At 42.9% G+C, this 24,123-nt stretch overlaps 2 protein-coding genes across 4 annotated transcripts; both read left to right on the plus strand.

Moving 5' to 3' along the window:
* Positions 1 to 635: 635 nt before the first annotated feature.
* On the plus strand, positions 636 to 7,531 carry LOC148683800 (vomeronasal type-2 receptor 26-like). 2 transcript variants are annotated; one of them, XM_088655084.1, is made up of 4 exons: positions 636 to 1,436; positions 2,371 to 2,598; positions 3,273 to 3,399; positions 6,290 to 7,531. In XM_088655084.1, exons 1-4 carry the CDS (start codon positions 651 to 653, stop codon positions 7,186 to 7,188), a joined length of 2,040 nt encoding a protein of 679 aa, XP_088511210.1. In that variant the 5' UTR covers positions 636 to 650; the 3' UTR covers positions 7,189 to 7,531. The 2 variants fall into 2 exon arrangements, with proteins under 2 accessions (XP_088511210.1, XP_088511211.1); XM_088655085.1 differs by lacking the exon at positions 2,371 to 2,598.
* Positions 7,532 to 12,020: 4,489 nt separating this feature from the next.
* LOC118094591 (vomeronasal type-2 receptor 26-like) lies at positions 12,021 to 17,773 on the plus strand. 2 transcript variants are annotated; one of them, XM_088655021.1, is made up of 4 exons: positions 12,021 to 12,836; positions 13,605 to 13,829; positions 16,598 to 16,724; positions 16,875 to 17,773. In XM_088655021.1, the coding sequence occupies exons 1-4, from the start codon at positions 12,036 to 12,038 to the stop codon at positions 17,771 to 17,773; spliced, it is 2,052 nt and encodes a 683-aa protein (XP_088511147.1). In that variant the 5' UTR covers positions 12,021 to 12,035. The 2 variants fall into 2 exon arrangements, with proteins under 2 accessions (XP_088511147.1, XP_034991012.3); XM_035135121.3 differs by lacking the exon at positions 13,605 to 13,829.
* Positions 17,774 to 24,123: the final 6,350 nt, after the last annotated feature.

Genomic DNA, 24,123 nt, shown 5'->3' on the forward strand with positions numbered 1-24,123 from the left:
TACTGCTTTTCTAGAACCACCTCTGGCCTTTATGTAAGTTTTAAACCTCTCTTAATAATGGTCAGACTCTAACATTTTGAATCACAGGTATTAAACCAAGCCTGTCAGTGTCTTCACATCTTTATAATGGTTTTTAAAGTAATCAATAAATTTACACCAGTCTGTCTGAAACCTCTTTGGTCCCTTATCCTTCCGGTCATTTTCGCCAATTCCGAATATTCTAGCAACTTTGTTCTCCAGTCTTCAATTGTTGGCAACTCTGCTGATTTCCATTTCTGGGCTAGTAAAATTCTAGCTGCAGTGGTGGCATATATATTCTTTTGCACAGATAAGAAGTTCTTTAGAGGGGGCCCTTTGCGAATCTCTTGTGAGTAAAGAGTTTTTAACAGAACCTCAGTGTCTCATGGTAGGCATGGTCGTTCCTCCTCCCATTCATTCATTCATTATTATTCCACACACCCCTCCCAGCTTTCTAGAACCTGCTTTCTTGGGGCAATTTGCTCATTTTGTCTCCTGGGTGGGCAGGCCCTGGATGCACATGCCCAGTCTTCTGCAATTATAGATGATGTTCCTTTATTTCCTTTTAGCTCACTTATGGCTCCTTTTCTCCAGAGGATGCTGGTCAAAGCCAATCCACTCCCTTCTACAAGATGGTGCCCAATGAAGCCCATCAGCACATTGGGATTGTTGAGTTACTTCTGCACTTTGGTTGGACGTGGGTTGGATTACTTGCTAGAGAAAGTGGAGAGAGATTTGTTCAAACACTGAAACCTCTGCTCTCCCAGAAAGGTATTTGCTTGGCCTTCGCAGAGACAAAGCTGAAAACGACATACTTGGCTGATTATTATGACATGCGTTTCCAGCTCATCCAAGTGTATCAAACTATTATGGAAAGTAAAGCCAAAGTGGTGGTTGTCTATGGAGGAACAAAGTGCATGCTTGGCTTGCAGACAATGTTAGCACTAGGTGAAATGGAAAATGTGACCAATACATCTGAGGGCAAGGTGTGGATTCTGACAGCACAGCTGGATTTCACAGCATTAACCTATCAAATGAGATGGGATATGCAAGTCTTCCAGGGTTCCCTCTCCTTTGCAGTTCATTCAAATATGGCACAAGGATTCAAAGCCTTTCTTGAGGCACAAAATCATTTTGAGGCAAATGGAAATGGCTTCGTCAAGCAGTTCTGGGCACAAGTCTTTCTCTGTTTATTTCCAAACTCCAGTACAGAGGAGCAGGCCAGTGACACCTGCACTGGCAAGGAGAAGCTGGAAGACCTTCTATCATCTGCTTTTGAGATGACCATGTCTGGCCACAGCTACAGTCTCTATAATTCTGTCTATGCCATAGCACATGCTCTACATGCCATGTTCCTGCCAGAAGCCAAATATAGGGTAGAGGTGGAAGGAGATATGGAGGAGCTTCGGCCTTGGCAGGTAATGCCTATCATGAGATATAATTTATTTGATATAGGCAGTGATATGTAAAACAGTACCCTGAAAATTTTTAAGCTCCACATTCGCTGAGGACTAGCTCAATGAAGAATCAGACTCTTCTGCTTACAGCTGTTAAGCAGGAGGACCCAATCCTGCCATCCAGTTTTTTGTGAGCATCTTCCCTTGCATGGCAAAACATGCAGCAAACAGAAGCATGGAAATACAGGATGTAAAACCTTAAAATATGCCCATTCCATTGAATCCCAGAATATCCCCTAGCGCAAAAATAGATCACATGCTTAGCAGATCGTAACATGGTTTACTTACAAAACAATTGAAAGTTCAAAAGTTTTTCCGGAACACAGCCCTCAGAAAAATGTTCTAGAAGTAGAAGACAAAATGGTAGAAGTTTCTAAACTTTTATTGGTATAGAAAATGGTAATTTCAGATTACATTCTTATCTGAAAAAACAGGCTTCTTAAATCCATGTGGCTGTAGGAAGCAGCTCGGAACTCCACACACACGAAATTCACATATGGAGTGAGCAAAACAATAGGCTTTGTTGCCCATTTCCTCCCAAGGTAAGGGGAAGGGACATAGGCCAAGCCTGTCAGAACATCTTATTCTATGGCATTAAACCCTTTATGTATGGTATTTATTAGACTCAAACATGCTGGTTATATGAGGCTAGTTGAGCAGTGTGTGTGTGTGTAGATATCCAAGCATGGTCAGTCATGCATTGCGATTTTACCTATAGAGCCAATGGAGAGCATTGGCTCAATATGTGAATGCTCACCCTACAAACCATTTCCCAGAAAACAGATTATATTTGCAGGGCACTACCTCCCCGTGTTGACAGTCTGGAGGCATCCTGAATGTGAGAAAGGGGAGACATTTGCATTACTTCAAAGTTGCTCTTTTTATCTCAATGCAGCTCCACCCCTTTCTTAGGAGTGTCTCCTTTAACAACTCTGCTGGGGAAACAGTATCTTTTAGTGCGAACAGGGAAGTAGAAGCTGGCTTTGATATTACCAACCTGGTCACTTTCCGAAATAACTCCTTCATGAGAGTCAAGGTTGGAAGGATGGATTTGGAGGCTGCCCCAGGTCAGGAATTCTCCATTGATGACAACAAAATGGTTTGGCACAGAAGCTTTCACCAGGTGAGGCATAATTCCTACATCTATGAGAGACAGGAAAAGAGAATGTTATTGTACTTACACATCATCAGTCCAGCATACACCTGCCTTTCCAGCCATTTTTCTCTGCACTGTTTAAGAATAATCAAATCTTAGAGTTGGAAGTCATCGCAACGGTCATGTGGTCCACAATTTGGGGATGCCTGCACTACAGTATAAGAGGAGGTCTGTGTACCTTGCTCAGTATCCATCTCTCTCTCTCTCCCTCTGATACTCTTATCCTCTGGCTGTTGAATGGGTCATGGGCAGGCATCCCCAAACTGCAGCCCCCCAGATGTTTTGGCCTACAACTCCCATGATCCCTAGCTAACAGGACCAGTGGTCAGGGTATTACTTTATATATGGGGACAATAGGGGCAGGGCCGGCAAAGATAAACCCTCAATCCCCTTCCCAATTTCAGCTGTCATGCATTCTTTCTGAATGCCTGAAAGGGGCTCAAACATGGTCAGTTTCTGCATTATTTATGTTGTTGTTTGTTCGTTTTTTTAAAAAACCCACCATGAATAGCCAAATGAGTAGTTTAGCACTCGAATAAGTAATTTAGTGTCTTCCTACTGCTAGCTGGAAGAAAAAAGAAGCCAAAAGCACTACTTACTTCTATGTGCTAACCTGTTTATCTGTTTCTTTAAATGAGCAGGTTCCACTCCTTTCTCTATGTAACCCAAGTTGCCCTCCTGGTTCCAGCAAGGAAAAGAAGGAGGGGGAGCCATTCTGCTGCTATGATTGTGCTCCATGTCCTCAAGGCAAGATTTCATCCCAGAAGGGTAAGAGACACAGGATATATAATTTTCCAAAAATAAGTCATGTTAGAAGTTGAGGAAATAAATAATTAGTAATGTGTTCATTTTTGTATTTACCGGTATTGTTTGATTGGAGAACTGCATCACAATTTTTTAGAGAAGTACACATTTTTAAGGGCAATTTTACTTTGGTTTATGTGTTGATTCAAGGAGTGCAATTTAGATATCTTTCTCATCCAAGTGGAATAAATACCAAATTTCTCCTCCATACCTATTGGCAGATAGCAACAACAACAACAACAATAAAATTTATACCCCACCCATCTGGGTAGGTTTCCCCAGCCACTCCGGGTGGCTTCCAACAAAATATTAAAATACAATAGTACCTCAAACATTAAAACCTTCCCCAAACAGGGCTGCCTTCAGATGTCTTCTAAAAGTCTAGTAGTTGTTTTTCTCTCTGACATCTGGTGGGAGGGCGTTCTACAGGGCGGGTGCCACTACTGAGAAGGCCCTCTGCCTGGTTCCCTGTAACTTGGCTTCTCACAGTGAGGGAACTGCCAGAGGGCCCTCGGCGCTGGACTTCAGTGTCCGGGCTGAACGATGGGGGTGGAGACGCTCCTTCAGGTATACTGGGCCAAGGTTGTTTAGGGTTTTAAAGGTCAGCACCAACACTTTGAATTGTTCCTGGAAACGTACTGGGAGCCAATGGAGGTCTTTCAAGACCGGTGTTATGTGGTCTCGGCGGCCGCTCCCAGTCACCAGTCTAGCTGCCGCATTCTGGATTAGTTGTAGTTTCTGGGTCACCTTCAAAGGTAGCCATACTTAGAGTGCATTGCAGTAGTCGAAGTAAGAGATAACTAGAGCATGCACCACTTTGGCGAGACAGCCCGCGGGCAGGTAGGGTCTCAGCCTGCGTACCAGATGGAGCTGGTAAACAGCTGCCCTGGACACAGAATTGACCTGTGTCTCCATGGACAGCTGTGAGTCCAAAATGACTCCCAGTCTGAGCACCTGGTCCTTCAGGGGCACAGTTGCCCCATTCAGGACCAGGGAGTCCTCCACACCTGCCCGCCTCCTGTCCCCCACAAATAGTACTTCTGTCTTGTCAGGATTCAACCTCAATCTGTTAGCCGCCATCCATCCTCCAACTGTCTCCAGGCACTCACAGGACCTTCACTGCCTTTACTGGTTCTGATTTGAAAGAGAGGTAGAGCTGGGTATCATCCGCATACTGGTGGACACCCAGCCCAAACCCCCTGATGATCTCTCCCAGCGGCTGCATGTAGATGTTAAAAAGCATGGGGGAGGACAGAACCCTGAGGCACCCCACAAGTGAGAGCCCAGAGGTCTGAGCACTCATCCCCCACCACCACTTTCTGAACGCGGCCCAGGAGGAAGGAGCGGAACCACTGTATAACATTGCCCCCAGCTCCCAGCCCCTCTAGACGGTTCAGAAGGATGTTATGGTCGATGGTATCAACAGCTGCTAAGAAATCCAGCAGAACTAGGAAACAGCTCTCACCTTTGTCCCTAGCCCGCCAGAGATCATCGACCAGTGCGACCAAGGCAGTTTCAGTCCCATGATGAGGCCTGAATCCCGACTGGAAGGGATCCAAATGGTCCGCTTCTTCCAGGTGTGCCTGAAGATGTTCAGCAACCACTCGCTCAATTACCTTGCCCAAGAATGGAAGATTTGAGACTGGGCAATAGTTGGTCATATTGCCCGCATCTAAATATAGTTTTTAAAGAAGCGGTTTGATAACCGCCTCTTTCAGCCGGTCTGGGAAGGCTCCCTCACAGAGAGAAGCATTCACCACCCCGCAAAGACCATTGCTCAGCCCTTCCCAGCTAGCTTTGATGAGCCATGATGGGCAAGGATCAAGGAGACAGGTGTTTGGTTTCACTCATCCGAGCAGCCTGTCCACGTCCTCAGAGGTAACAGATTGGAATTGATCCCATGCAACATGACTAGACAGGACTCTCCCGACCCAGCCCTACCCCCACTGTGGAGTCTACCTCTTCCTGAATCTGAGCAACTTTATCTGCAACAAACTTTGCAAATTCATTGCAGGAGATCATGTGGCCCGTACTGGGCCCTGATGGAGCAGGTGGTTCCGCTAAACTGCGCACCACCTGAAAAAGTATCCTGCTGCTGTTTTCTGCAGATGCAATAGAGGCGGTGAAGAAGGTTGTCTTCGCCGTCACTGTTGCCACTTGGTAGGCTTGACATTGAGCTCTAACCCATGTCTGGTCAGATTCGGAATGAGTTCTCTGCCACTGGTGCTCCAGCCGTCTCAGCGATTGTTTCATTGCCCACAGATCCGTGGAAAACTACGGGGCTGTCCGGGCTCCATGCAATCGGAGAGGGCACTTCGGAGCAAAACAGTCAATAGCCCTGGTTAACACCACATTCCAGCAGGCCACCAGGGAATCAGCTGATTCCCACTCCTAAAAAGATTCAGTTTGTCGCCCATGATATAATCTTTGTCACAGGTTAAAATACAGCAGGCAATTTTAAATTAAATGCATCAGTGATATGACTTGGTATTAGACACCTTCCTTAGTACAGCACAGACAAAAACAAATAAACATGCCTCTGAATTATGCGTGATCGCACACCCAGGCAGGGTGTAGTGGGTTCAGCATAGGATGTGGGGGTGGAACAGGGCTGTGAATGGAACCGCTGTGCAAAAAGGTCATGGACTGTACCTGTTCTGAACAATAACAATGTGGTTTATGGGGAGTTAGCAAGCCATCACAGGACACTCCACATAACCCAACACAAAGGATGAGGTGGGATTCTTATGTATCACTTTCAATCTGGTTACTCTGGAAATATCTGTGATACTTTTACTTTAACATTATGAGTTTCATATTCACAGCAGTAGTTAATATATTATTTTCTCTCCAGATATGGATGACTGTGTTGAGTGCCCCGAAGATCACGATCCAAACAGGGACCAATCGCAATGCATTCCAAAGACCATCAGCTTCCTGACTTTTAAAGAGCCTCTGGGGATGAGCTTGGCATTGTTTGCTCTTTCTCTTTCTCTCCTCACAGTGGTGGTTCTAGTAATCTTCATTAAACATCAGGACACACCCATTGTCAGAGCAAACAACCGGGACCTCACCTACACTCTCCTCACTTTCCTCCTGCTCTGCTTTCTCTGCCCATTGATCTTCCTCAGCTCACCAGAAAGAGTGAGCTGCCTGCTCCGACAAATGGCTTTTGGCCTTGTTTTCACAGTGACTGTTTCTTGTGTGCTGGCCAAAACTATCACAGTGGTTCTGGCCTTTGTGGCCACCAAACCAGGATCCAGAATGAGGAAGTGGGTGGGGAAAAGACTGGCAAGCTCCATTGTGATTTCTTGTTCCCTTATCCAAGTGGGCATTTGCACTGTGTGGTTAGGAACCTCTCCCCCATTCCCTGATTCTGACATGCACTCGGCGATGAGGGAAATCATTCTAGGCTGTAACGAAGGGTCAGTTGCCCTGTTTTACTGTGTCCTGGGCTACATGGGCTTTTTGGCCATTATCAGCTTTGTTGTGGCCTTTTTTGCCAGGAAACTGCCTGACAGCTTTAATGAGGCCAAATTCATCACCTTCAGCATGTTGTTGTTCTGTAGTGTTTGGGTCTCCTTTGTTCCGGTCTACCTGAGCACCAAGGGGAAATACATGGTAGCTGTGGAGATCTTCTCCATCTTGGCCTCCAGTGCTGGTTTACTTGGTTCCATCTTTGCCCCCAAATGCTACATCATTGTGGTGAGGCCTGATTTGAACTGCAGGGAAAAGTTAATAAAGAAGAAATAATAAATTAACCTATCAACTCTGTTTATTTGTTCTGTCAGAATATGGGCAAATTAAACTCACCTTTTCCACATCGTATAACTATGTTGTGTTTTATCTGTTAGAATTCCTATGTGCAATTCCTTTAAAAATCCTCTGAGACAGGGGTCCCCAACCTTTTTCAACACTAGGGTGCATTTGGGAAACGAAGAAACTGTCATGAGTACTGCAAAGTACTAAGACCTGACTTGAACACCAGATGACGGTTAATTAGAAGCTGAATGAGAGAAAACAATATATTGGAATGCTTAAAAAGCTTCTGCTTATTCCTTTCTATGTGATTATCTGGTAAATAAAGTTTCAGAGGAACTGCTACTGTCGTGATTAATCAGTCTTATTGGGGGATACTGTATCAGGTTCCAGGAAAAGGGTATAAACCACCATCTACCTCTTGCTTCGCAGCTTCGGTCACAACCTGGGGGTGTGGCGTGGCTTGTGAGCAGGGATTTCTTAGGGCTAAGCAAACCCGGAAGTGTTTCTCCATGCACGCATGCGCATAAACGGTCTACTGCCACGTGTGCATGCACAGAAACACTAAACCGTGCCATGTGCATGCGCAGAATGAGCACCTCCAGTAGAGAAAACTTCGGGATACAGCTGGACCTCCGTAACGGATCCTGTTTGCAACTGGAGGTACCACTGTACTTAATTTCCCTTGCTACTAACACAAATCACCTGTCGTAACTCAATCCCTTTTCACAATTCTTCAGCCTTAATTTAAGTGTCAGTACAGTAAATTAATCAACAGATGTTCGGGGAGGGGGATTTGGGAGGTCAGGTTGATCATTTCCACTGGTGAGATGAAGCTCTTCAGCATTGATAGCAGACTGGAACACTGCTCTTTTCTTTCTCCTTGAAGTTATTTTTGCATGCTCTTTTGTTGTCCCATAAACAGACAGAAACCAATTTCGATGAACTAACACAAGCACGTGCTGGTTTACTTTCCTTGTCATTTTTGTTTTTCTTGATGTAGAGAGACCTAGTTATTATCACAGCTGTAATTATCAGTCTCATCATGACTAACTCTCCCTTGGATAATGTCTCGATAGATTTCCAGACAATACCAGCCAAAGTCTAAACATGGGCATAAAACCCCTTCCTACCATTCAAAGCAAGGGAGAGGAAGAGGGAGGATTTCTGCTTTCTCTTTGTTGAGGTGTAAAATAGGACTTTAATCTGTGAATTGGTAGGGAAATGCTGCTCCTGTCAAGGCAGAATATTGTACTGAGCATGGTTCTGAAGCTAAGGTTCATTTTCTAGATGGAAATGAGGGTGTCTGATGAGAAAGAATATTTGCCTCAGTATGTTGCTGTTTGTTGTGCCCATTCTCTTTCATCTGCCACATATGGTGTGCAAACATACAAGTTGCACCATCCATGATCTGTCCAGAATTCCACACGAATACTACCAACCTGGTGATCTTATTGTTGGCGGACTTGCTTCTCACCTCTTTACCTCTTTTGACAAAGCAGACTTCAAAGAAAGGCTAACTACCCATCAACTTCTTAATGCCTTGTAAATACTTCATGTATCAAGTAATCAGGTGATATAGAAACATCCCCCAGCTCTAACCAGGCTTCCTGTAAAGCAAGTCCCACTGATTTCACTGGGATTTACTTCCAGGCAGCTGTGTCAGTGCGGGGTGGGGGTGGGGGACCGTTTCAAACCTGAAGAGTTGGCTTGGAAGGAGGGAAATGGTGATCTGAATGTGTTGTTCGTGAGATGAGACGAGTCTTTATTTCATTGATGTGTTCTCTCCTCCCCACACCCCACCAAATTTCTTCCAAGAAGAGTTTCACAAAAGGAGCCACAACTTAAACTTACCTTGTTTAAGATGGAAAGCCCATTTGTTCTGTTCTGAATATTGAACTTCACTTCTGAAAGTTTGGGGTGAAGCGTCTTAAAAGCTCACCTCTCCTCTGAGGTGAAATTCTCATTTAGATGTTCTCATCCAAGCCAGGCTAGTCCTATTTGACCCTCCTAGTTTAAAATGTGCCACAGGTTTGAAAATGATGAGAACTACTCCATTAAGCCTGGCTACCTGGCTTTTTTGTTGGATCAGATCAGTTCCTGTAAATAAATGTCTAAGATCTTCGGATGAAAGGTGGTATATCATATATCATATCATATTTATTATTCAGCTTTGTGGTTTCAAAATATTTTTTGGATTCTGTTGATGTCTGTGTGGTACTGTCAATGTTTGTAGCCTTGTACAGTCACTGTGGTGCAGGCTTGTTCGATGACAGCTGACTGGTGACAGGGGAAGAGAGGGAATTTCATTTACAGTCAGGGGCTGGATCAGGTCTATTCATTCCAATTGGCCTGGACAACAACAGACTGTGATTGGCTGAAGGTTGTGGTCAGCCAAGAAACGGCAGTTAACTGTCAGTTGGGAGAAGGAAGGAGGGAGGTGTGAGGCAAAGACCAGAGAAAGCTGAGGTGAAAGTGGCTTGAATATTAAGCTATTTATCCCCAGTGTGTTAACCATATTTTTTGTTGAAGCAGAACAGGTGAGCTGGTGTCTATTTCAGGGTAGGAACCTGCCCAGTTCTTACCAGATTAATGTCATCAAAGCAGATTTCTTACATGACCACAACTGTCCAAGAAGCCCAAAACATATTCGGAAGAAGTTCGGGGTCAGAGGCAGATTAGACAGTAGTGGTGGTTTAGGGAATTTGGTCTGAGGTAAAAACCTTATAGGCTGGTGTCAGCAACAGCATCTCTTGAATCTTTAGAAAATGTTGCCAAGTGATAGGTAGGGCCCCAAAGTAAACACCAGTATTCCCTTATTAGGGATGGAGGCAAGATACAAATCAGTTCACATTTAAACATGAACCTACCAAAATTTGCTTGCTCTAAAAAGTTATCAAAACCAAAACAGAGCCATCATTTGAAATTTACACTTCTCCAGATTTTGCCATGCTATTTTCCAGCCATGTCATGTATACAAAAATGCATATACGAATGTAAAATTCCCTTAAAAATGCATATATTAGTACAAATGGAATGCAATGTATTCCTTTAGAGGAAACTCATTTGCATATACATTAGGGCACAATTTGCACTAAAATGCTGAAGAATTGTCCTGAGCCCCCCCCCCCCCCCCGCTGTCAAATAGCATAGCATATATTTCTAAAATATAGCATGAAATTCTCATTGCAGTGTTGTGCCAAAGAACTACCAGCATATTCTGGCCTTGGTGTTTACTGTCAAGGAGATCAATGAGAACCCCAAGATCTTACCTAATATCACCTTGGGATTCCACATCTATGACAGTTACTTCAATGAAAGAATGACCTACAGGGCTGCTCTGAACCTTCCCTCCACACTTATACCCAATTATAAGTGCAACACCCAGAAACACCTGGTGGCAGTTATTGGGGGACTGGACTTTGATACCTCCATCTACATGGGAGACATATTGAGCATCTACAAGATTCCCCAGGTAAGCTACTGCCTTGGACTCTTCACACTCAACCAACATGATCTTTTCTATCCAAAAATGTTTGGTAGAGATGTGACTGAAAAAGGAGGATGGCCCTGCTCTTCACAAAATGTTTCCAGTGGGCTTTGCAAATTAAGTAACGTGTAGCATGAAACAGTCAGATAGTAGTGAGCCACCAGAAGTGTTTAAACATGTCTGCTCTAGGTCTAGGTTTCTATCTCAGGCAGCGGAATGTATTAGGTGTGACCTGGCCTCAACCCAATAATCCAAAACGTGTGGGTAGTATGGGAGAAGGTAGCCGTTTAGAAATATGAGGTTCAGACAAATTAGAGCTTTGAAAAGTCAAAGCTCTGAAGATTTTCAGTAGGTGACTTTCTCTTTATGTTTGGAAATGGTCCTGTTTCCTGGGCCAATTATAAACAAATGTCAGTAGCTTTGTCTTCCACTGGGCTTCAACTGGTGCATGCAGAGAATGGTCTGGATTGGCCAACAAACTATGCACTTTGGCTCATGTGTTGGCAGAAACATACCCTCTTTTCACCGGAGGCGAAGGAGGCATGACCTACACAAAATTGGCAACAGCAGCTTACTACTCCAAGGCCTTTACACCCTCATGCATTAACTAGAGCTAAACATGTATAAGGCTGCAACTTATCCCACAGTTGGGGCTCGGGGAACACCACTCCCACACCATTCCTGCTTTTCACCCTCCTGACTGAGAAGGTACTGTGCCTGTGGGAGACAGCTCATCTCACCTTGCTTCCTTACTACAACCCCTCAAAAAACAATACAAAACAAAACCCTCCACATTCAATTCTGCGAATTGACATTTCTTCCAACTTTGCCTATGGCTTACTGTCTGGAGACTTAAGCTGTTCTTTTGCAAACCTGGAAGCCTGCCTGTCAGGAGGCAGCTGTGAACACATTCTGGCATTTCTGTTAGATTCTGTGCGTCTGTGACACAATAGAGGTTTGGAAAGAAAGGGAAGGTAGGGCGTCATAAAATGAGGAGGTGAAATGTTGTGATGAACCAAAGGGGATGAAATGAAGATGGCAAATTAGGGAGAGGGACAGCAGCAGTGCAGGAAAGCAAGGAAAATGAACTGGAGATAGAAAATGAGGAGAAAGGAGAGCAAAGCAGGGCTGCACCCAATGGAGGCCAGATCGGACAACCTCCCAACTTTCTGGAGTCTCCTTCTTGAGGCAACTGGCTCATCTTGTCTCCATGGCAGGCAGGCAGGCCCTGAATACACATACAGTTCTTCTTCTACATTTATGAATTATGCCTCTTTATTCCTTTTAGCTCACTTATGGTTCCTTTGCTCCAGAAGATCCTGGTCAAAGCCAATCCACTCCCTTCTACAGGATGGTGCCCAATGAAGCCCATCAGTACACTGGGATTGTTGAGTTACTTCTGCACTTTGGTTGGGCTTGGGTTGGGTTGCTTGCTGGAGATAATGACAGTGGAGAGAGATTTATTCAGACTCTGAAAACTCTGCTGTCCCAGAGAGGCATTTGCTTGGCCTTCTCAGAGAAAACCCTGAAAATGACTGATTTGGCTGAATATTATGTCACGTATTCCCATTTGACCCAAATCTATCATGTTATTATGGAAAGTAAAGCCAAGGTTGTTGTTTGCTATGGAGGAACAAGGTCCATGATTCGCTTGCAAACAATGCTAACACTAGGTGATATGGAAAATACCACCAAAATATCTGTGGGCAAGGTGTGGATTCTGACAGCACAGCTGGATTTCACAGCACTGACCTTTCAAATGAGCTGGGATATGCAAGTCTTCCAGGGTTCCCTCTCCTTTGCAGTTCATTCAAATGTGGTACGAGGATTCAAAGCCTTTCTTCAGGTACAGAATCCTTTTGAGACTAATGGAAATGGTTTTCTCAAGCAGTTTTGGGCACAGGTATTTCTCTGTTTATTTCCAACCTCCAATACAGAGGAGCAAGCCAGTGACACCTGCACTGGCGAGGAAAAGCTGGAAAATCTCCCTTCCTCTGGCTTTGAGATGAGCATAACAAGCCACAGCTACAGTGTCTATAATGCTGTCTATGCTGTAGCACATACTCTACATGCCATGCTCTTGCCCGGGACCAAATACAGGGCAGCGGTGGAAGGAGGGATGCAGGAGCTTCAGAAACTGCAGCCTTGGCAGGTAATGCCTATCATAACATATAATTTATTGGACACGGGCAGTGAAATGTAGAAGACTACGCTGATAATTTTCAAGTACTGACTGTAGACTAGGATGCTCCGCTTAACGTACGAAGATAAACTGCTCCTCCAGCTGTTAAGCAGTAGGTGTGAATCCTGCACTGTACTGCTTCTTTGTTAATAAGTACCTACGTTTGCAGAGAAACTGTTGGCGAAGGAGGATCTGACCTTGCTCTGTCCTGCTCCTTTACAAGCAGTTTCTCTGCACACAAGTTAAGGGGAGGATCCAAGCCTACAATGAGAGGAGAAGGTGAGAGCAGTTCACAGAATTCACATGTAGGCTGAGTTTCCCCAAAGCCAAAAGGCTTTGTTGCCCATTTCCTCCCAAAGTGAAGTGACATAGACGAAGACTGATAGGACAGCTTACTCCATGGCATTAACCCCCTTCATGTGTTGATTAGATGTCTGCATGCTGGTTATATGAGGCTGGTTACCCTATGATTCTCTTCAGTGGGGTGGGAAATATCCAAGCAGTGGGAACTGAAAGCCATAGATTTTTTTCTAATTTCTTCTTGGTCGGGAATGCATTAGGAGTTTCCCTTTAGGAGAGAAAGGAAATCATTGGCTCTCTCTGTCAATGCTCCCTTACGAACCATTTCCAATGAGTGGATTCTGTTTGCATAGCAGTATCTGCTAGTACTGAATGTTGGAGGCATCCTGAGTGTCAATAAGGAGAGCCATATTTTTTCCTATTTTTTCCCCAATACAGCTCCATCCCTTCCTTAGCAGTGTCTCCTTTAACAACTCTGCTGGAGAAATGGTATCTTTCAGTGAGAGCAGGGAAGTAGAAGCTGGCTTTGATATTACCAACATAGTCACTTTTCCAAACAACTCCTTCATGAGAGTCAAGGTTGGAAGACTGGGTGGGGAGGCTCTCCCAGGCCAGCTGATTTCCATTGATGACAGAATGGTGTGGCACCAAAGCTTTCACCAGGTGAGGCATAATTCCTACATCCATGAGAGATAGGAAAAGAGAATGTTTTTGCACTTATAGATAATAGGTGCAGCTCATCACTGGCTTTCCAGCCTGATTCAAGATATTTTCTCTACACTACATAAGAATGGAAGATGACCATGCTGAATCAGGCCAATGGCCTATCTTGTCCAGGATAATGCCAATGGCTAGTTTTGTCCTGCATCAGGACAGCATGTGGCTTTTGGCTCAGAGCTCCTTCCACCGAAAGGTTTTTCATGAGCCTCTTGTTAAGAATAAGGTGTTTGTTGCTCCGGAGGGAAGGAAGGAGGGACCGTGGAAGTTAGTAGGCAGCTGTTCTTTGTCACCAACAGCAGAATGAGGAAATGGACTTCTTAGATTGAGGAAGATTCAAAAAATAAATGAGGGCTAAAGGATAAATAAAACCAGTTTTCCCTAAGGAGGCTTGCTTGGTGCCTTCCCTGCGTATCTTTAATCCCAGTTTGTTGGCAGATTAAAGTATTTTATGGCCTTTTAAACAGCGGATGACACTGTCTTGTTTGTTACTGTGTTTGTATTTTTTATAGTATAAACTGCTCTGTGATCCTCTGTTGAAGTGATGTAAAGAAAATAAATGGGGTTCTCAAAGTAGACAACTACGCATGTAGATGACTGTGGGAAACCCACAAACAGGACCTGAGCACAAATCTGCATTCCATACAATCTTCACATTTGTAGATCATCCTTTTTCTTTATAAAAAATTATTTGAAATTTTCAATTATATGCATTTCAATAGTTTTTCAATCATTTTAACATTTCAGAACTCCACTTTCTTCCTCCTCTTTCCCCCCCCCATTTATTTTTATTGATTTTCCATTTTATACATACTCAAATACACTTTCTATTTACACATTATATTTCCTTTGCTCCTTAGAGCTATCTTCCTTTCTTCCGTCTTCTGTCTTCTTCTTATCATCACTTCTTTTTGTGCTTATTCCCTAGTTTACACAACATTAATTACACACCATTTCTTATACAAACATCCATTTGTTTTCTATTGTTTAACCATTACATTGTATGTCACGTAGTTTGTTTACATTATTTCGTATTACTGTTATCCTTATTGTAACAAATAATTTTTTTTACTTCCGCTTTGAGGTCTAATTCATTCAGCTTGCAATTCTTGAGGTTAACACATTTTGTTGATATAATCTGAATTTTTTCCCATTCTTTCCTATAAGTTTTGTCGCCTTGTTGCTGTATTTTTACAGTTAGATTAGATATCTCCATATATTCAATCATTTTCTGTTGCTACTCTGCAACTGTGGGAATTAGCTTCTGTTTCCACACCCGCGCCAGCATTATTCTTGCCCCTGTTGTCCCATAGAAGAAGAATTTTTAGTCATTTTTTTTTGGATGTCTAGCCCAACCATTCCTAGCAGAAATGCCTCTGGGACTTTTTAAAAAGTATATCTGAATTTTTTAAAAAAAACTCATTGTAAATTTCCTCCCAGAATTTTTAAATCTTGTCTCATTTCCACCACATGTGGATAAAGTCCCCCTCTGTTACTCCACACTTGCAACAGTTCTTGCTTGCCGTTTTGTACATTTTAGATAGTTTGGCTGGGGTGATGTACCATCTATACATCATTTTATAGATGTTTTCTTTCCCAAATATGTTCAAGATGTTACGCATATTATCCTTCAGGTGTCGTCCGGGTAGAAACCCTGCCTGGTCAGGATGTATTTGCAAAACCATTAGTTTCTTACAAATCTCTGAGTCAAAATATTAGCAAATGATTTATAATCATATAACAGGGAAATTGGTCTATAGCTTTTAACATTTGTAAGGTCCGACCCCTGTTTTGGAATTAATTTCTTCCTCCTCTTTGTGCAGTTCCTTACATTTATTTTTGTCATTTCCTGCATATTCTAAATTAACTGAACTTATTCTTTTATTTATCTACTTTAATTGTTTACTCTTATGAAACTGCAGGTTATTACAATAATCCTGTCAATGTCCCTATCTGTTTACAATTTATTTGTACATATTCAATATACCACCCCCACTATTTTATAAAAAGTTTGTTGTCTTGATTTCTTATTTTTCTGTTAGTTTTGCCATTTCTGCATAGTCCATGAGTTTTTGTATCCTGTCTTCTTCTTTCCATTTTTGGAAGGAAAACTTCTGGTTATTTTAAACATCTGTTTCAATTTATAATACTGTATATCATTTTCCATTAAGCTTTAAGCTTTCTGAAATACCACCACATATGATAGAAAGTACCTTCTTTCTCAATTCATTCCAACACATATTCAATTTTGATTTATACATTTTTGCTCATTTACTTGGTGTTAGATACCATCTGTATAACATTTTCATATAGTTTTCTCTTAAACCATAGCATGCTGTAAATTTTATCTCCATGTTCTACAATTGCTTCCATGCTTCCATATCCATATCATAACCAAAGCTATTGCCCAATGTATCATTGAATATTCTACTTGCTCATCCTTCCTTTCCCAGTCCAATAATTTCTTATACATTTTAATATCTTTATAACATCCTTAACATTACATTCCAACAGATCGCTCTCCATTTGAGATATTTGTTCCCCAGATCGTCAGCTTGAGCACACTTTTTTAAAAGCATAAATAGAAAAATGAGTACTTTGGCTCTGAATTTGGAATAAGTATTTTAGTGTCTTCCTATTTCTAGTTGGGGGTTGGGGGGAATGCTACTAATTTCTATGTGCTAAAATGGTTATGTTTTTATTTAAATGGGCAGGTTCCACCCCTTTCTGTATGTAACCCAAGTTGCCCTCCAGGTTCCAGGAAGGAAAAGAAGGAGGGGGAGCCATTCTGTTGCTATGATTGTGCTCCATGTCCTCAAGGAAAGATTTCATCCCATAAAGGTAGGAGACACAATATATACATGGTGCTTTTCAAACGTATAAAGGAGACATCTGTGATATTTCTATTTTAACCTTAAGAGTTTCACACTGGTAGCATTTGTAGTCGCTATCGAGCACATCCGAAATCTGAATGTATTATTTTCTCTCCAGACATGGTTGACTGTGTTGCATGCCCTGAAGATCATTATCCAAACAGGGACCAATCGCAATGCATTCCAAAGACCATCATCTTCCTGACTTTTAAAGAGCCTCTGGGGATGAGTTTAGCACTGTTTGCTCTTTCTCTCTCTCTCCTCACAGTGGTGGTCCTAGTCATCTTCATTAAACATCAGGACACACCCATTGTCAGAGCAAACAACCGGGACCTCACCTACACACTCCTCACTTTCCTCCTGCTCTGCTTTCTCTGCCCATTGATCTTCCTCAGCCCTCCAGAAAGAGTGAGCTGCCTGCTCCGACAAATGGCTTTTGGCCTTGTTTTCACAGTGACCGTTTCTTGTGTGCTGGCCAAAACTATCACGGTGGTTCTGGCCTTTGTGGCCACCAAACCAGGATCCAGAATGAGGAAGTGGGTGGGGAAAAGACTGGCAAGCTCCATTGTGATTTCTTGTTCCCTTATCCAAGTGGGCATTTGCACTGTGTGGTTAGGAACCTCTCCTCCATCCCCTGATTCTGACATGCACTCGGCGATGAGGGAAATCATTTTAGGCTGTAACGAAGGGTCAGTTGCCCTGTTTTACTGTGTCCTGGGCTACATGGGCTTTTTGGCCATTATCAGCTTTGTTGTGGCCTTTTTAGCCAGGAAACTGCCTGACAGCTTTAATGAGGCCAAATTCATCACCTTCAGCATGTTGTTGTTCTGTAGTGTTTGGATCTCCTTTCTTCCGGTCTACCTGAGCACCAAGGGGAAATACATGGTGGCTGTGGAGATCTTCTCCATCTTAGCCTCCAGTGCTGGCTTACTGGGTTCAATCTTTGTCCCCAAATGTTACATCATTGTGCTGAGGCCTGATTTGAACTGTAGGGAGAAGTTAATAAAGAAGAAATAATAAATTAAACTATCAACTCTGTTTATTTGTTCTATCAGAATATGGGCAAATTAATCTCTCTTTTTCTACATTTTTTAACTATGTTGTATCTTATCTTATGTTACAATTCTTATGTGCAATTCCTTTTCCCTCTCTGACACAGGGATTCCCAATTTTTATTTTTATTTTACCTTATGGTGCATTTGAAAAACTAAGAAGCTGGTGGAGATATTTGTTCTGTTTTTTGTTAGCTAAGAAAGCTGTAGGCATTCAGACCCATGCTTAATCAATTGTGAATGTTTGAGGTCCACACTGGTTTGATCCGGTCCAGACCAGTTGGAACCAGTTCAGACCAGTGGGACCCGGTTCAGACCGGTTTGAACCGGTTGAAACCGGATCAGACCGGTTGGAACCAGTTCAGACCGGTTGGACTGGTTCAGACCCTTTTGAACCGGTCCACACCATTTGGAACCCGCCCACATTTATCTGCAGAATGCTTTCATTCCCAGCAGTAGCAGGAGGAGGCAGCAGCTGTAGTGGGAGGGGAAAAGAAAGCATTATGCATCAAGTGCTTGTTCTAGAATCACGGTGACCTCTGTGATCTCAGGATTCTCATGGACTGACAGTATTTTTGAGCTGATAACAGTCACATACCAGCAAATTCAGGTTCTGCAGTTAAAGGTGACTTGGGAAGTGTGGAATAATGTTTGCAACACCCTCTAACCACCTGACAAATGAATCAGAATGAATACAGTGGTACCTCGGTTTATGAACACAATTGGTTCTGGAAGTCTGTTCATAAACTGAAGCGAACTTTCCCATTGAAAATAATGGGAAATGGATTAATCCGTTCCAGACGGGTCCATGGAGTACTCAACCTGAAGCGTACTTAACCCGAAGCATGGGTGTAATTGGTTCCGGAAGTCTGTTCATAAACTGAAGCGAACTTTCCCATTGAAAATAATGGAAAGTGAATTAATCCGTTCCAGATGGGTCTGCGGCGTTTGTAAACCGAAAATTCGTAAACCAAGGTGTTCATAAACCGAGGTACCACTGTACTAAATGAACAGCTGGCATTGTCTAACCACCCCACAAACTTTGTAGAAACCAACTAGAGTGAATATTCAAATAGACTATCTGGAGATGCCCTCAAAGCAATATTGGGCTGCTGGCTTCTCATTCTTTTGTACTGTTAGTCTTGGCTAAACTCATTTAAAGTTATTGAGTATGACCTGGGCTACAATTCTGAGACTGCTTTCTTGGAAGTAAGTTGCACTGAAAGGACTTTTAAGTAAGGTTTCAGCTGAGCTGCTGCTTTTATTAATAGCCAGTATTATTGATTTCTGGTATGTGTGTTTACCTAAAATTCAGTGGATAACAACATTGGTCTTTTTACCAGGCTTATTTTTTTATAAGATGGGACAGGATGCATCTGAATGAACAGTTTGGAGACAGAACATTTTGAACATGAGTGAAATTCAGCTCCATTTTATTAGGAAATACAACACCACCACACTTTATTTGAAAAAATGTCAAACAATAAGATTGGTAAATAAAAACTAGAATTATATTCCATGACCTGCTTTGGATACTGAATACACCTGGGCAATTTTAAAGTTTCATCTTGATACCTCAGGGATGTTAATTTATCATTTTCTGGCTATTTGCTATTTAATTTTTATTTATTACATTTATATATCGCCTCCCCAATGAGTTCTCTGCTTCATTTACATAGATATAGTCCTCCAGGCAGTCTACATATATCCAACACTGAGGTTCTATCAGAAACATGAATAGTGCAATTTGCAACACAATCCTTCATTTTTGCAGGAAAAACCAGAAAATTATGTTGGGGTGGGGGAAAATACCTGGATATTCTCATATGAACCATAAGATGAATATTGCAGTTTAGTTATGTGCCAATATGGTGTAATGGACAGACTGTTGGATTTGGATCAGGGAGTTCTGTGTTAAAATCGTTGCTTTTTTTTTATAAAAAAAAAAGGAATGCAGAGGGAAAGCAAAGAAGGCCACAGCCAATATAATGAAATAGGTGGCATATATTGCTTGGATATTTTGTTCTTTCAGCCATCATTTGGCAAGAGGGCTGTGTCTCCGAGTGAAGCTCGCAGCTGTTTGTTCTATTTCCAGAACCTTTGCTCAACCCATGAAGCTTAAAGGATGGTTTTAGACAGGTCACAGAGCACAAATAAGCAAAACCTTTTCTTGCCTTCACTCCTCACAGGGCACACACAACCGTTCCCAAAATTAAATCTTTATTTGGTGCTTTAATTTTTTTCAAAGTCCAACATTTTTGTACTTGTTTTTGTTTTGTTTTTTTACTGTCGAAAAATTGTTCCCAAAGGTGTGGGTGGTGGCAAGAGCTGCTTTTGTGACAGACACAATCTGCACTGTGCAATCCAGTTTCTGCTGAAAAGCAGAATATCTATCTGGTGGGTGGGTGGGAAGTATGGCAGGTGCGCTCAAATTGTAATATGCGTATTTCCACATTGGACTTAACTTTTAAATTAGGGTCTGTACACGCCTTCATTCACGCCCAAGCTCGGCTCACAGAATTCTCAGGAGAGGGGGGGGGAATAAAATGAGATAAATCCAGGAATGTCACTCTGAGCTCACTGTAGGGAATGAAGCAATGCAGATCTGATCTAAGCAGGAGAAGGATCGCTCAATCACTTGGCCTTTTTCATACGAACGAGTCTGCCACTGCTCATATGAAAGAGCTACTGTGGGATAATTTTATTTATTATTGCATTAAGTTTTTGTGACATTGTTTAATCATCACATAGAGGTAGAACAGGCAAATTAAAGAGGGATGGATGAGACAGATCACAAAAGCATGTAAGCAAAGGGAAGGGAAGCTAAATCAACAGGAAGAAAACAGAAGAGTAAAAACAAGACGTGAAATTGTGAGATTTGTAAAGCCAATTCACACATTCCTGGGGTGGCTGCTTGAAGTGTGTTGTGCTCAGTATCTCCCTGTTTGTGGGGAGTAAGTAGTTCATGCACAGTCCACAAACTAAAACAGCAAACACATTTACATTGCTGGGCTAAGGCACTGAAAACAAAACCCCATGGTCTTTGCGGCCTGTGCAGTAATTTCAAGCAGGTTTCCAGTAGCTGACACACACCTGAGTCAATTGGCCCAGAGAATGAGAGAGAGAGAGAGAGAGAGAGAGAGAGAGAGAGAAGAGTGTGTGATGTTGTGCACATGCCAGGACTGAGAAATTGAAGAAACAGACAATAGGCAATCCTGACACAGGGGTTAAAAAGAAGAGAAATATATGGACTCCACAAAGTGACAACTGAGCAACTGAAAAGAATGGCCAGGAAGGAAGAGTCAGCGAGAAATAAAAGAACAGAGATAAGCATGTGCAGTTGAAGTCAGAGTTGACAAGCATGCATAAAGGGAAAAGAAAGGAGAGCAAGAGAGAAAGGAAGTCAGCAGTGAATTAAGAAGAGCGGGAGAGCAAGAAATGGAGTGACCCAAAGTTTCTCATTTCAATGAACTGGTCCTTACTCCAAAATATAAGATAACCACAAAAGTATTCATGAAAACAAAACAGCTTTACAGAACCTTAAAAGATGAACAGATTTGGCAACATATTTGGCTAGGCCAGGCACCCCCAAACTGCGGCCCTCCAGATGTTTTGGCCTACAACTCCCATGAGCCCTAGCTAACAGGACCAGTGGTCAGGGATGATGGGAATTATAGTCCAAAATATCTGGAGGGCCAAAGTTTGGGGGTGCCTGGGCTAGACCTTCATCAGATGCATGAAGGCACATGAGTTTGTCCTTGCTCATGGCATAGCTGCCAAGTTATCCATTTTTTTAAGGGATTTTCCCTTATGCTGAATAGGCTTCCTCGCGAGAAAAGGGAAAACTTGGCAGCTATGGCTCATGGATAGCCTCCCAATCTAATGTGGCTATTCTGCAACAGGATATTTGCCAAATGCAAATAAATCTAGGCCCTGCCACAAACTCAGTTGCTGCCTTTGCTCCCAAATCCACCCAGGCAACATTATAAAGCTGCTAGTCCATGGGATGCTATTAGATTCCCTTTTTGTTGGTCCTGTTAAACAGACCAACATGGATACTTACTCACAGAAATGGGCACATTTTCCTCATGTTCCTACACTGTACTGCACCTTTGCTAATGGCTTGAGGAAGCATGACAAGTCGAGCTGGATGAAAAGCAGGGATGGAAACAAATTGAATGTGTGGGTGTACAGCCCTACAGTAGAGGAAGGAAGGAAGAGAAGCTCAGCAGAAAGCAAGGGAAATAGGCAACAAGCAAAAATGAAAGCAGGCAAAGAGGAGGCGGTCGAGCAAAAAGCAAGCAAATAAAACAGCAGTTAAAAGCAGTATGAAAATAAGCAAGGAGAAATGGCATAGGATAGAAAACAGGGCAGGATGCAGGAATTAGAGGCAGGGTGACGGGGGAACAGTTGAGCAAAGAAAACTATGTGCTGGTCTTCAACTGGTGGATTAGGATTCACAGCTGGGTAGCACCTCAGTCTAAAGATGGGTTCTACCAGCGGCAAACTCACAATGTTTGCTTTGTTTTAAAGGGGTTGTTGTCTTTTAAGAGGGAAGGGAGAGGTTGAGAAAAGCAGAAGAAGACAGCAAAAGATAAAGGAGTGAACAAGAGAAGAGAAGGAAAAAGACGGTAAGATCAGCAGCAAGAAATGTGAAAGTGGGTCCCATGTTGCAGCTCAAAGCCAAGTACCCACTCTGGAAAAGTTGGTTGAACTAGGATGCGCAGAGTCACAAGTAAGAGCACCAACAGCCTAGACAAGTTAAGCAGAAAACAGTAAGGTACAAAAAAAGTACATGTCAGCCCCTCTCATATTTTGGCATTAGATGTTAATGCTGTTAACGTGGGAGAAGAATTCAGAAGAAATAAAAGAGACATGTCAGTCAGTGCTAGTTTTACAGTGGTGAATGCAACAGCTTTAAAGCTGAAAGTGATTTTTAGCATCGTGTGTGCAATGCTCACCCCAGGGAGGCTTGCTGGGCACCTTCCTTTAGGCACCAAACAAAACCATTCCTCTTCTCATAATTAGGTAAAGGTAAAGGGACCCCTGACCATTAGGTACAGTCGTGATCGACTCTGGGGTTGCGGCGCTCATCTCGCATTATTGGCCGAGGGAGCCGGCGTACAGCTTCCAGGTCATGTGGCCAGCATGACAAATCCGCTTCTGGCAAACCAGAGCAGCACACGGAAACGCCGTTTACCTTCCCGCTGTAGTGGTACCTATTTATCTATTTGCAGTTTGACGTGCTTTCGAACTGCTAGGTTGGCAGGAGCTGGGACCGAGCAATGGGAGTTCACCCCGCCACAGGGATTCGAACCGCCGACCTTCTGATCGGCAAGCTCTAGGCTCTGTGGTTTAACCCACAGCGCCACCTGCGTCCCCTTCTCATAATTAGCCTTTGGCTAATAAAACAATCTACGGTCTCTAAAAAGGGTGTGTGTGTTTGTTGCCATGTAATTTTGCGTTTTTATGTTGTTAACTGCCCTGTGATTTTTGGGTGGTATAGAAATTTAATAAATAAAATAATAAACAAATAGATGTGTGAAGACGTCTTGGGTAAAGGATCAGTTGCTGAGCAAGCAAGACCTGGAAGCAAAGTGAGGGTGAGGAGAAGGCAGGCAAAGGAGAGAAAGAGGTGGAGGATCATTCTGCAAAACAATAGTAGCAACTTTCCCTTTACTACTACCCTGGCATGAGTCCTGATTCAGCACCAGGCGAATGATAACTGCTCAAACCACGCACAGTCCGCAATAGCGGGTTCATTGCTGCAGGAGCTGGAGAGAGCCCGAACAGGTCATTTTCTCAACTAATTGATTTCATCCCTAGTGAAGCATTTAAAAAGCAAGTGATTGAAAGAGGCAAGCAGCGAGAAAGAGAAAGAGAAAGAGAGAGAGAGAGAGAGGAAGGAAGGAAGGAAGGAAGGAAGGAAGGAAGGAAGGAAGGAAGGAAGGAAGGAAGGAAGGAAGGAGTAAGCAAGCAAGATACTGTGCAAAGAAACAAAGTGAATGTGAAAAATTGCAAATGTAAGTAATTGCATATACAGTGGTAGCTTGGTACTCAAACGACTTGGCTCCCGAACAAATCTGCTCCCAAATGCCACAAACCCAGAAGTAAGTGTTCCGGTTTGTGAACGTTTTTCGGGAGCCGAACATCCAACACTGCTTCTGCTTGAGTGCAGGAAGCTCCTGCAGCCAATCAGAAGCCACACCTTGGTTTTTGAATGCTTTTGGGAGTCGAACAGATTCCCGGAACGGATCAAGTTCAAGAACCAAGATACTACTGTACAAGTAAGAGGTAACTAGTTCAAGAGGGAGT

Source organism: Zootoca vivipara, chromosome 12 (assembly GCF_965207765.1).
Source record: "Zootoca vivipara chromosome 12, rZooViv2.hap1.1, whole genome shotgun sequence".
NCBI lineage: Eukaryota > Metazoa > Chordata > Lepidosauria > Squamata > Lacertidae > Zootoca > Zootoca vivipara.

Excerpts from the sequence above, each read along its gene's own strand:
- LOC148683800 (XM_088655084.1), top strand. The coding sequence starts at position 651 with ATGGTGCCCAATGAAGCCCATCAGCACATTGGGATTGTTGAGTTACTT. Across the intron at positions 1,437-2,370 it reads AGGAGCTTCGGCCTTGGCAG|CTCCACCCCTTTCTTAGGAG; the intron begins GTAATGCCTATC and ends ATCTCAATGCAG. Across the intron at positions 2,599-3,272 it reads GGCACAGAAGCTTTCACCAG|GTTCCACTCCTTTCTCTATG; the intron begins GTGAGGCATAAT and ends TTAAATGAGCAG.
- LOC118094591 (XM_088655021.1), top strand. The coding sequence starts at position 12,036 with ATGGTGCCCAATGAAGCCCATCAGTACACTGGGATTGTTGAGTTACTT. Across the intron at positions 12,837-13,604 it reads AGAAACTGCAGCCTTGGCAG|CTCCATCCCTTCCTTAGCAG; the intron begins GTAATGCCTATC and ends TCCCCAATACAG. Across the intron at positions 16,725-16,874 it reads AAAGATTTCATCCCATAAAG|ACATGGTTGACTGTGTTGCA; the intron begins GTAGGAGACACA and ends TTTTCTCTCCAG.